General features: G+C 38.4%; 1 protein-coding gene and 1 non-coding gene across 2 annotated transcripts in view; one reads left to right on the top strand and one right to left on the bottom strand.

Moving 5' to 3' along the window:
* Positions 1-12,500, top strand: part of LOC137989441 (uncharacterized) — a 98,841-nt gene that overhangs the window by 86,285 nt on the left and 56 nt on the right. Inside the window, exons 2-5 of the mRNA XM_068835260.1 lie at positions 4,410-4,481; positions 7,782-7,853; positions 9,550-9,623; positions 9,994-12,500. The exon at positions 9,994-12,500 is cut by the window's right edge and continues 56 nt beyond it. Of these exons, the coding sequence (XP_068691361.1) occupies positions 10,065-10,787 (723 nt within the window). The 5' untranslated portion in view covers positions 4,410-4,481; positions 7,782-7,853; positions 9,550-9,623; positions 9,994-10,064 and the 3' untranslated portion in view covers positions 10,788-12,500. The remainder of the gene's footprint in view (positions 1-4,409; positions 4,482-7,781; positions 7,854-9,549; positions 9,624-9,993) is intronic.
* Trnas-acu (transfer RNA serine (anticodon ACU)) lies at positions 1,462-1,535 on the bottom strand. Its single transcript has one exon. It is a non-coding gene; the product is annotated as a tRNA-Ser (tRNA).

Raw genomic sequence — 12,500 nt, 5'->3', positions numbered from 1 at the left:
GAATTTATATTTTGAGATGACGTTCTCGTTGCCCTTGCCGTCGTCGTTGCTTAAGCTCTCCTTTTAGATTTGAAATTCGAACATAACAAACTCTTAAAACTCTCTTATCCCATCTCTCGATAGCTGTACTTTGTTTCCGTACTCAGAAAGTCAAATATAGAACAGAAAATAACAGCACATAAGGCCGCGTGTGGCGCGCTGCAGCTCGCTAGCTGTAGGCACATTTGTACTTCCAGTAAATGCTTGTTATTTATATTTCCCCCGGTTTATTTCTACTTGGATAAAAATCTAGCGGAAACGACAACCCTTTCGAATCGTTCCCGGCAGTCTGATTCAACATCGCTTGAACTGAACTGCAGTACAACCTCCTATAACCCTTTCTTATACTTATAAATACTCGCCACATCCGCCATACTGCTTTAGGATGTATTTAAACCAATCAGCCTGTTCGCATGATTGGGCCAATCTGGAATGGTGTTAGTTTAGTCTCGCCCAGGGTCTTCTTCCGACGAGCCGCCCTTTTGAAAATCGTCGAAGAGAAGGCCCCGGGGACGAGGTTTCAGTTTGGTGTTATCCCTTAGTAGCAGTTTGAATAGTGAATAAACAACTGAAGTGGAAACTCAAGCTAAAGTTCTCACTAATCCCGGGTTTTTTTACAAGTTTTCCCCAATCCACGGTATGTTGCAATATCATATTGGAAACTGTTTTATCCGATGACCTGATGAATCAGGAATTGAGCTCAGCGAAAGCTGGGAACGAAATCATAATAAAAGCCACATCGGGATTCATTGCACTGTTGTCGTTCAATTACAGTTGTGTAATGTTGCCAAGTACACCTCTTAAAGTAGTATTGAGATAAATTAGTACTACTTTAACGTAGCTTTGAAAAATGTTTCTAATGCGTTGCTTTCCATGCTTTTATTTCTAGAGGTCTTTCTGACAATGAAATAAGTGAACTCCCAGAAAAGGTGTTCTCAGGGCTCACAAGTCTGCAACGGCTGTAAGTATAGTTGTCCAAATAATCTTTTAAAAAAGTATATTTGTAGGCGCCTGGTCACTCCTCAAGGATTTGTATAAGTTAGCCAATAGACAACGTTACAGAGACTAACACATATCGTGCATTTTACCTTTCGACACACCCATCCGAAAAATTGGTTCTTGCCCTGAGCGGGACTCGAACCCACGTCTTCCTGATTACTAGTCGGGCATGCTAAGCCACTACACCATCAAGGCCACCACGCTGGCAACGCAGCAGATTAATGGGGCGACTTTAGCAGCGTGGGGATCCTTAGGGACCAACTTTTCTTCACTTGAGTGTATATCTTTGCCTCTATAACCCCAGACAGGGCTTAGAACACAAGTGAGAGATCTCGAGGCAATGAAAGGTATAGACTACGTTACAGAGACTAACACATATCGTGCATTTTACCTTTCGACACACCCATCCGAAAAATTGGTTTTTGCCCTGAGCGGGACTCGAACCCACGTCTCCCTGATTAGTGGTCGGGCATGCTAAGCCACTACACCATCAAGGCCACCACGCTGGCAACGCAGCAGATTATTGGGGGGGGGGGGGGGTTTCGAGTGCCGCTCAGGGCAAAAACCAATTCTTCGGATGGGTGTGTGGCAAGGTAAAATGCACGATATGTGTTAGTCTCTGTAACGTAGTGTATACCTTTCATTGCCTCGAAATCTCTCACTTGTGTTCTAAGCCCTGTCTGGGGTTATAGATTCAAAGATATACACTCAAGTGAAAAAAAAGTTGGGCCCTAAGGATCCCCACACTGCTAAAGTCGCCCCATTAATCTGCTGCGTTGCCAGCGTGGTAGCCTTGATTGTGTAGTGGCTTAGCATGCCCGACTAGTAATCAGGGAGACGTGGGTTCGAGTCCCGCTCAGGGCAAAAACCAATTTTTCGGATGGGTGTGTCGAAAGGTAAAATGCATGATATGTGTTATTCTCTGTAACGTAGTCTATACCTTTCATTGCCTCGAAATCTCTCACTTGTGTCAATAGACAAATTCGTTCTTTGATTCTGTTCTCAATTTTGTATTTTTTACAATATGTGGTTTAAGCCGTTTTTCTTCATTGAATGCAATTCCTTGAAATGTTTACTTTTATCCCCAGTTGAAGAGAAAGCCTTAAATATTCAATACTTAGGACATATTTTTGCCTTGAGCCGAGATACGGATTCTTTTTCTTTTTACATTATTTACAGTTAAATTATGTGGGGCAAGAGGAAAATCATTGTGATAATCGTGTAGTTTTTGTGGATCATAATCTAAATAAACTTCATAAAGGCATGGGAAATCATTGCAGTTTTTCTTTTTTTTTCTTTCACATTTCCCGGTATGTATTTAATTGCAAATGGAAAACTGAAACCGAAAAAAATAAATCTGTTTTCTTTTTAAGGTGTGTAGCTCTTTCCACATTTTTTTCTCTTGGGTATTAAACATCTCAATATTGACCATCGCCAGCAAAAATTATCATTGTTTTAATATTGATGACTGCCTTCATTTTAAAGATAAATTAGAGAAGTTGAAAATTTTTTTCCCTTTTAAAAGTCTAATTTCGTTTATGCTTGCTGTTAAGTTTACAACTTAAGCAAATATTACTACGAGTGGTCAGAGCGGATCTTGAATCCGGGATCTTCGGATCTCGAGGCAAGCGCCCTAACCACTGGGCCACACTGCCTCTCTTTGATCACTGTTGTAACGCATATCGTTGTCGATAAGAGAACAGACAACGCTGAACAACTTTCGATTTGTGAACTCGAACATAGCACTAGCCGCATGTTCGATGCCAATGACATTTCTGTTTTGCGCATTGTCTCAATGGGGAGTTTAAGATCTACGCCGCGACGGCAACGAAAACGTCACAAATTTTGCATATTTAATAAGCAAAAGCAATAGCTTTGCACGCTCCGTACGTGCATTTTTAGTTTTTGTACATTTCTTTCACGATTTCGGTAAATCTGCGACGTGAAATGACCAATTTGTCGTAGATTCAATACCGCACCTCCTAATTCAGTTCCTGGAAAGTTACACTAGTTTTTAGAAGTTAGACAAGACGACACAATGACGAAAAAGATTAATAAGCCTGAACTTGCAATTTTAAATGACGTTTTCGTTACCGTCGCGTCGCAGATCTTAAACTTCCTAATAGGGAGCTTAAGCAGCGACAACGGCGACGGCATCGACAACGTCACAAATTTGCATGTTTAGCGGAAAAAAAAAAACAATCGCTTTGCACGCCCTGCACGTGAGCTTTTCACTTTTGTCTATTTCTTTGCCGTCGTCAGAAAAACAACAACGTGAAATAGCCAAATTTGAGGTTTTATGAAGAAAGTTAGCACTTGAGGATAAATTTTCATTTTTTCCCCTAATTTAACCGCCGTTCCGACCAGTGCCATTTTTGAGGAATTACCACACCCTTGTCATATTAAGAAGGTTGAAATAATCACGAAGTGATTACAATAACGTGAATTTATATTTTGAGATGACGTTCTCGTTGCTCTTGCCGTCGTCGTAGCTTAAGCTCTCCTTTTAGATTTGAAATTCGAACATAACAAACTCTTAAAACTCTCTTATCCCATCTCTCGATAGCTGTACTTTGTTTCCGTACTCAGAAAGTCAAATATAGAACAGAAAATAACAGCACATAAGGCTGCGTGTGGCGCGCTGCAGCTCGCTAGCTGTAGGCACATTTGTACTTCCAGTAAATGCTTGTTATTTATATTTCCCCCGGTTTATTTCTACTTGGATAAAAATCTAGCGGAAACGACAACCCTTTCGAATCGTTCCCGGCAGTCTGATTCAACATCGCTTGAACTGAACTGCAGTACAACCTCCTATAACCCTTTCTTATACTTATAAATACTCGCCACATACGCCATACTGCTTTAGGATGTATTTAAACCAATCAGCCTGTTCGCATGATTGGGCCAATCTGGAATGGTGTTAGTCTAGTCTCGCCCAGGGTCTTCTTCCGACGAGCCGCCCTTTTGAAAATCGTCGAAGAGAAGGCCCTGGGGACGAGGTTGCAGTTTGGTGTTATCCCTTAGTAGCAGTTTGAATAGTGAATAAACAACTGAAGTGGAAACTCAAGCTAAAGTTCTCACTAATCCCGGGTTTTTTTACAAGTTTTCCCCAATCCACGGTATATTGCAATATCATATTGGAAACTGTTTTATCCGATGACCTGATGAATCAGGAATTGAGATCAGCGAAAGCTGGGAACGAAACCAAAATAAAAGCCACATCGGGAATCATTGCACTGTTGTCGTTCAATTACAGTTGTGTAATGTTGCCAAGTACACCTCTTAAAGTAGTATTGAGATAAATTAGTACTACTTTAACGTAGCTTTGAAAAATGTTTCTAATGCGTTGCCTTCCATGCTTTTATTTCTAGAGATCTTTATGACAATGAAATAAGTGAACTCCCAGAAAAGGTGTTCTCAGGTCTGACAAGTCTGCAATGGCTGTAAGTATAGTTGTCCAAATAATCTTTTAACAAAGTATATTTGTAGGCGCCTGGTCACTCCTCAAGGATTTGTATGAGTTAGCCAATAGACAAATTCGTTCTTTGATTCTGTTCTCAATTTTGTATTTTTTACAATATGTGGTTTAAGCCGTTTTTCTTCATGGTATGTAGTCCCTTGAAATGTTTACTTTTATCCCCAGTTGAAGAGAAAGCCTTAAATATTCAATACTTAGGACATATTTTTGCCTTGAGCCGAGATACGGATTCTTTTTCTTTTTACATTATTTACAGTTAAATTATGTGGGGCAAGAGGAAAATCATTGTGATAATCGTGTAGTTTTTGTGGATCATAATCTAAATAAACTTCATGTATTTAATTGCAAATGGAAAACTGAATTCGAAGGCTGAAAAAAATAAATCTGTTTTCTTTTTAAGGTGTGTAGTTCTTTCCACATTTTTTTCTCTTGGGTATTAAACATCTCAATATTGACCATCGCCAGCAAACATTATCATTGTTTTAATATTGATGACTGCCTTCATTTTAAAGATAAATTAGGGAAGTTGAAAATGTTTTTTCCCTTTTAAAAGTCTAATTTCGTTTATGCTTGCTGTTAAGTTTTCAACTTAAGCAAATATTAAATCACTTACTTTAGGTACAGTTTTGTAACGTAAAAAAGATAAGATTTTAAATCATCTCTGATTGAATCAAACATTTCTCTTCATTTGATGAGTCAGAATGTACGTTTACTTTTGAATTATGATGCATTTATTTTTCATCTGCTTCCCATTGATTCGTCGCTTCTCTATAATTTTTTATAGTAAATAATTTTTTTGTGGATGGTAGTATTTTTTGTTTTTTTTTTCTTTGCGATTAAAGTTGGTTGGATTTCTTCAATTTTTTTTTTGGTTGTTAGTACCTTTTGCATTAGTTAAATCAAATCCATACTTCTTTGAATAACCTCAAAGAACGCTTTTCCACTGATGGTTGTTTGAGAACCTTCTCCCTCTTTCTCTTCCTCTTCATCTTCTATGTCATCAAATTTAAAGTTTAAAGTTCTCACAAGTTTAAAGCCTATCTCTGTTTCTCCCTTTTAGCGTTTCCAGACTGATAGCCAAGTTCATCTTTCAACCTCGTTCCCAGGGTCTCCATTGTCATCGAGGGCAGACCCTGGTTGGGTCTGGTCACGTGTCTCCCAAAATCTAGGAAATCTTTTGAATGCCTGTTTGGGGATGGGTGTCAGTGTAAGCCCTGTCATCATTGCTAGGAAGGGAATCACAACGCATTTGATTTTGTGGCCAGACGACCGCTTTCGCCCAGTTGCGGGTCAAAATTTAACAATGGCTCGAGAAGAATTACGTGACCAGCCCCAACCAGGGCCTCTCTCCTCATCGACAAAGAGACCCTGGGAACGAGGTTGGTTCCTCCTCCTTGGTTGTTTCAGTAGTTTTCCTCTTCCTTGGGAGCCCCTTTAGAGGAAGCGCCCCGCGTGATGGAATCGATAACTTTCCTTTGAACTAAGCCATCCTTTGGAGTAAGATTTTATTATTATCATTCTCATTCTCATTCTCATTCTCATTCTCATTGTTATTATTATCATCATTATTATTATCATTATCATTATCATTATCATTGTTATTATCATTATTATTGTCATCATAAATGTTCAGTTCATGAGACTCTGTTTCTTCTCCAGGGGTCGAGTCCAAACCTTGGACCTGGGGCACTTGGGAGTTTTGTCACTTGATGGATAGGACCTTCTGTAGAATGTGTGCTCTTCCCCTTTAATGCTGTCTTCTGAATTTCCCAGAGGTTAATGTTTCCTGGAATTTCCCTCATAAGCTTTTGTGAGCCTTTCTTAACCACCCCTTCTTGCATTCTAAAGTAAAACTTGTATCTTTCAAAAGGAACATTCTTCAGCGGCTGGCAATAAGCAGCAAAACTCTCTAACACCGGCTGTATTCTGTCTCGGTTATCATCGCTCAACGTAAACGTGGAGAAAAAAATTCTAGCTTCGGCTCCTCGATCACTGTCAACAACGTCGCAATCTGTACGATCTTTGGTTCCTGATGCAATTTCATATCTACCGAATAATTTCTCCATGCTTGCTCAAATTCCTTCCACTTTTCTGCAGCGTTTGAGCCATGAATATCAAGAGATGCTGGCGGTGGTAAAGCAAATAAGGCTCCACTGCTCAGCTCGTCCGCCTCCTAGCATTTCAGCAAAGATAGTTTACGTAGATTCGGTAACCTGACACGTCCATGAAACGAACGGTACAGTAACGGCCAATTCACATTATAACAAGCAGCAACCAAAAAACTCTTTAATGCAAATAGTCAATCATCTTTTATACACAGGGTCATAATTATTCTAACACAGAAATAAGACATACCATGAACAGTCAAAGCCTAACAATGGTATTTGATAACATGCACGAGCATTCGTCATAGTGCTACTTTCTCAGTTTTAGTTTCGATTGTAAGAATGCAGGAACTTTCTTGTATGAAATAAGTAAACATCAAGACAAGCCATGTAAGTGTTGTTTACAATAAATTCACGTCACGGTTCTTTCTTTCCTCTTTGTTTGTTTTTCCCTTTTTATATTTTTGAACAGAAATGAACTAAAAAAGAAAAGGTTTTGTCCGACGCGGACTTCCAAAGCTAAAACAGCTGCAAGTTTATCACCATGCAGTCAAGTTATGGATGTGTTCACTGCAGATAGAATTGCGTTAAAAAAAAAAAAATTAAAAGCCTTTTTGCCATAGAGATCTCATACGCTCCTCCAATTTAAAAAACAATTTACGTCAAAAACACTATTGATACCTAATGGTATAATGTCGTCCATTTTCGTTTGATTTTGCCGCTCTGAGATCTAAGCCGTTATGATTGCCATGGGAACTTATTGGGACTAAGAACAACTGGATTGCAGTTACCGTTTGGTGTCTCCTAGTAGCAGGTTTATTAGTGAATGAACAGCTCTGGTGAGAACTCAAGTTAAAGTTCTTACTAATCCCGGGTTTTACTACAAGCTTTCCTCCATTCTCGGTATATTGCAATATCACCAGGATATTCCAAACTGTTTTATCCGATTCCCTGATGAGTCAGGAATCAAGATCAGCGAAAGCTGGCAACGAAACCAAAGAAAAGGCTACTCGTTGCACTGTTTTAGCTCAATTAGAGTTGTGTAATGTCGCCAAGTATGCTTTTAATTAAACGTAGAATTGAGATAAATTATACTTGTAACTTTAACGTAGCATTGCAAAACTTTTCTTAGGCATTGCTTTCCATGCTTTTATTTCTAGATACCTTCATGACAATGAAATACGTGAACTCCATGAAAAGGTGTTCTTAGGGCTCACAAGTCTGATATGGCTGTGAGTATAGTGCCCCAACTGTATATAACCTTTCAAAAAATATATCATGCTGCGCCTGGTCGTTTTACAAAGATTTGTTTGACTTACTTATAAGTGACTCACACACCTGTTTTAAATGAAATCTGAGAAGTAGTTGATAACCCCTTTAGGTCTACAATTGAATTGCATTTGGAGCTTGGCCTTTTAACAGGGTCGTAACGAGGCATATTTTTTCGTAACTGATCCCATATTTTTACCCAAAAATTTGATCCCTCATTCCAAAAATGATGAGAATTTTGATCCCTGAACCCGCAAAAATTTGATACCTGATTCCATGAAAAATCCTGCTGATCTCGATCCCACGCATTGTGATTCCAGATCCCAGGGCTGTGATCCCTGATCCCGGTCCATTTCAGGCCTTTGATCCCTGATTCCATATACCTCGTTACGACCCTGTTTTATAAGCTATTATGTTATTCCACTGCATTTTGTGTTTGTCTTGTTTGTTTGTTTTCTGGTACAACGTTTGGTACCATTTTTTTGTGAGAAAAAAAGCACATCTTATAATAATAATGACAGTAATAAAATGATCGCTACTGACAGAAACAGTCGTTACTTTTCAAGTATTGGGAATAGCAGTTTATCAATAACTAACGAAGCCTGTACAAAACAAAAACAATGGGGAGTTGCTGAACTGAACCTAATTTCAGCGATCTCCAAGTTTTGGCTCCATATTATACAGCTATTTCAATTTACGTTGTCGGATCAAAGCCTCAAACCTACAAGACAAGACCGAAGGAGAATATGGGATCTTAATGAATAATTATCAGTAAAATTAACAATGCCTCGTCCATATAGCCTGCGTAGCCGGGGCGAGGAGAGGTGGTTGGGGAGAGAAGGGGAGGGAGCGCCTGCAGAGAAACCCCCACATTCCACGTGTTTTACGTCCAGATTCTGGACGTAAAATTCCCATTGGTTAATCGCCCGTCAATCTCTCGTGTCCATTCTTTTGGTAGAAAAACATGGCCGTCTTACTCGCGCGGAGATAAATGGATGACATCGGTTTGGGTGTGGTTCGACGCGTTTGTAAGGAAAGGTTTAACAATATCGTTTTAAAAGATGAGCAGCTATCCGCTGTTAACTCATTGTTAGAGGGAAACGACGTCCTCGCAATCTTGCCCACTGGCTTCGGAAAAAGTGTTATTTTCAGGGTTTTTGTTGAAGCGAAATCACTTCTTCTGCAACATGAGGTGTCCGTTTTGGTTGTCTCACCATTGGTGAGCATTGTCCAAGATCAGATATCAGAGGCGAGATCGTGGGACATTTCTTCTAGCACATTAAAACAGTTGACTTTGGAGTGCCCGGAAAAGTTCATTTTCGCTAGTGCTGAAGACGTGGCAAGCACAAATTCCAACTTCCAAGAAGTCTTGAAAAACCATGAATCACCTTTACACCAAAAGGTAGGATTAATCGTAGTGGATGAGTCACATACTGTTCAAACTTGGACCGAAAGGTAAAGATGATTTGGTTTATGGTACACTCACGTTCATGTTAAACGAGTCTTGTACTCATCCGTGTAATGTGGATAAATAAAATACCATACCATACTCACTGTGTCGAGTTTTATAATCCAATATATCGTTGTACAGAAGCGCTAATCAAGATATAAATAAACTTTTAAGAATTGAAGCTATTCATTGTGTTTGTTACTTCTCAGTGAAAGGAAAGGTAGGAAGGCTTTCAGAGCTGCGTTTGGTGAACTGTCCATTTTGAGGTCAATATGTAAACAAGGTATGTACATCTAACACCTGGAAAGATTTTGGTTTAGGTTTTGTGATTCATTGTAATTTAGTCTCACCATTTCGTTGTATGTCTAAGCCTCTATCTTTTTATTGACTCTGTAAGTTGCTCAGAAAATTCTGAAAATGATGTTACAAACAAACAATAATTATGATGGTAATGGTAAAGATGATGATGATGATGATGATGATGATGATAATAAATAATAATAATAATAATAATAATAATGATAACAACAATAATAACAGCAAATCATGGTCCTATTTTAATTGTTAAAAATGATGATGATGATGATGATGATAAATTATTATCATAACTCTCATTAAATTACTGGTAGTTTCTTTTTTTTTTTTTTCATCAGGCACACCAGTGTTGGCACTTACTGGAACTGCTGATCCAAGTACTTCTGTGGCCATTAGTTCTAAACTGGCAATGAAAAAACCTATCATAATCAAAATCAGCCCAAATAGAACTAACTTAAGATTTTCTGTGAAGAAAAACTCAAAGGAAAAAGTAATGGAGGATCTCAATTGGTTAATTCAGAAAGTAGAAAAGGAGGGTGAAAAGACAGAGAAGACAATAATATTTTGTCCAATGATGACTGAGATAGCGTCTGTTGTCAACTACCTGATGATGAAGCTGGGTGATTCAGCCTATTCACCCAAAGGCTCTCACAACCCCAATGACTGCTTAATTGGAATTTTCCGTTCTGGATCTTGGCAGAAATGCAAGGACAGAGTTCTTAATGCAATGAAAGGAGAAGGGAAAATGAGAATTGTTGTAGCTTCCACAGCTCTAAGTATGGGAGTTAACTTCCCAAATATTCGCTTCATCATTATTTGGGGTCCACCTCGGACCCTTTTGGAGTTCCATCAACAGGCTGGGCGTGCCGGACGAGATAATGTTCCCAGCCACGTCATTACCATTTATCATGGCCACCAGCTTAGCCATTGCAAGCAAGCAATAAAGAACTTTGTCCACTCTGATGGTGTGTCTTGTCTTCATGTGGCTGCATATAATAAATTGGATTCAGATATACAGCCATTGCAACCTGGTCATCAGTGCTGTAAGTTTTGCACCTGTTATTGTTCTTGCCAGGGAGAGGTCAAATGTGAAAAGACTTTTGACTGTGAAAGAAGCAGTTCAGGAAATTAAGGTAAAAGAAAGAATCAATTTTCAAGGATTGTGAGTGAGCGAGACAAGGATGATCCTAAAGCAGCATTAAATGAAATCAAACTGAACATGACCTCATCTACCTTGGTGGGTGATGCTGTCTCTACACATGGCTTTTCTACTCAACTTATTGAGGATGTTGTAAGCAACTGTTCTGTTCTATTTACAGTTGGAGATGTACTGCATATTTGCCCAGTTTTTTCGTTGTCACATGCAATTATGATTTTAGAAATCATCCAAGACATTTTTAATGACATTCCAAATTTTGATGAGTCCATGAACATGATTGGAAATGAAAACAACCAAGCTTGTGAAATAGACTACTTTCAGAAAGTGCTAGAGGAAGATGCTATTGATGATTCCTTCTTGGATACCCCTGAGGATGAGGATGAACTTCCTGAAGTGTGGTCCTAGTAATGTAGTGTTTAATTACTAAAGACTTAAATAGATGAGTCTACCACACTTAGTAAAAGTCATTCTTTATTTGATTATTCTTTACATATTGGACTGATGATCATGCCCCTTATACCTGTTTTTACAAGTGCATGCTGAAATGTAATCATAACTTCAATACTGATATTATTGTTTCTTGAGGACACTGTCTAATGGAAGCATACAAACAATTTATGAGTTCAATGATACATAATTACATAGGTTGTGGCTCAAATTTTTTCTTGGTTTAAAATTTTTGAAACCAATCCAATTTTGATTTTAATTTATTTAATATTCACTATCAATCTGAAACAAAGGAAAAACAAAATTGAACTGGTTTAAAAACTTTTTTAACCAGGAACAAGTTTGAACCACAACATATCCATGTCCTGAAGTCAATATGGGATCGTGGTTTACACACTATATATCCAGTCTACAAACAGGATTATGAACTTTGCATGTGTACAATTTAGGGGACATTTTGTGATAACAATTTTGACATGAACAACATATCACCTTCAATACTACTCTTCATATCTGCTTAATTTACAATGTTCATTACACCTTAATGAGTGTCTGTGTAAAATAATTAAATTACTCTTGAATCGATCCCCAGTACTTGACTTTGTCTGTCATCCATTGATGAAGGTCTCTGTAGTCAAGTCCTGAAAACATGTTTGATTCAATGTAAGGGAAAGAGGAGTGACCTTTCCTATACCTAGTGTAGTGGACAGCATTAATAGAAACTAGGTCTGTAGTTATTTGACTAACAGCTTCTTCTTTTTTTCTTAACACTTCTAAAGGATGACCTGTCAGATAATTTACAATCTTTATCAATCCCTGTCAGGATGTTTTCCATTGACTCTAAAGTACCAGCAATTCTAGCAGCGTTCTTTTCATCAAGGTTGGGCCCGAGCGCCCTCCACATGGTTTTTAGCAACCTGTTTTGATGCTCTTTGTGCAAATCGAGAGATATATTTAGTCCCTTGCCACCTCTTGTGTTTATAAATCGATTCCACTTTAGCCTCTCGGCTTCAAATTGAGGAAGAATGGCACAGACTTTTACTAAATACAAAAGATTGATGTATGCATACTTGGGATGGTTGTTTGCTTTAAACATCAGCAATGTGACCTTATAAATATCAAATAGCCGTTGACCGTCCCCTTCTCTGATAGCATTATCAAATGACATTAAAAGTAGTCCGAAGGATAGCTTCTTTTGATGATAATTGTACAAGTAATCATTAGGATCTTTTTCTTCCT

This window comes from Montipora foliosa, unplaced genomic scaffold (assembly GCF_036669935.1).
Source record: "Montipora foliosa isolate CH-2021 unplaced genomic scaffold, ASM3666993v2 scaffold_459, whole genome shotgun sequence".
Lineage (NCBI taxonomy): Eukaryota > Metazoa > Cnidaria > Anthozoa > Scleractinia > Acroporidae > Montipora > Montipora foliosa.
The sequence above is the reverse complement of the archived record's forward strand: the minus strand, read 5'-3'. Positions and strand labels throughout refer to the sequence as shown.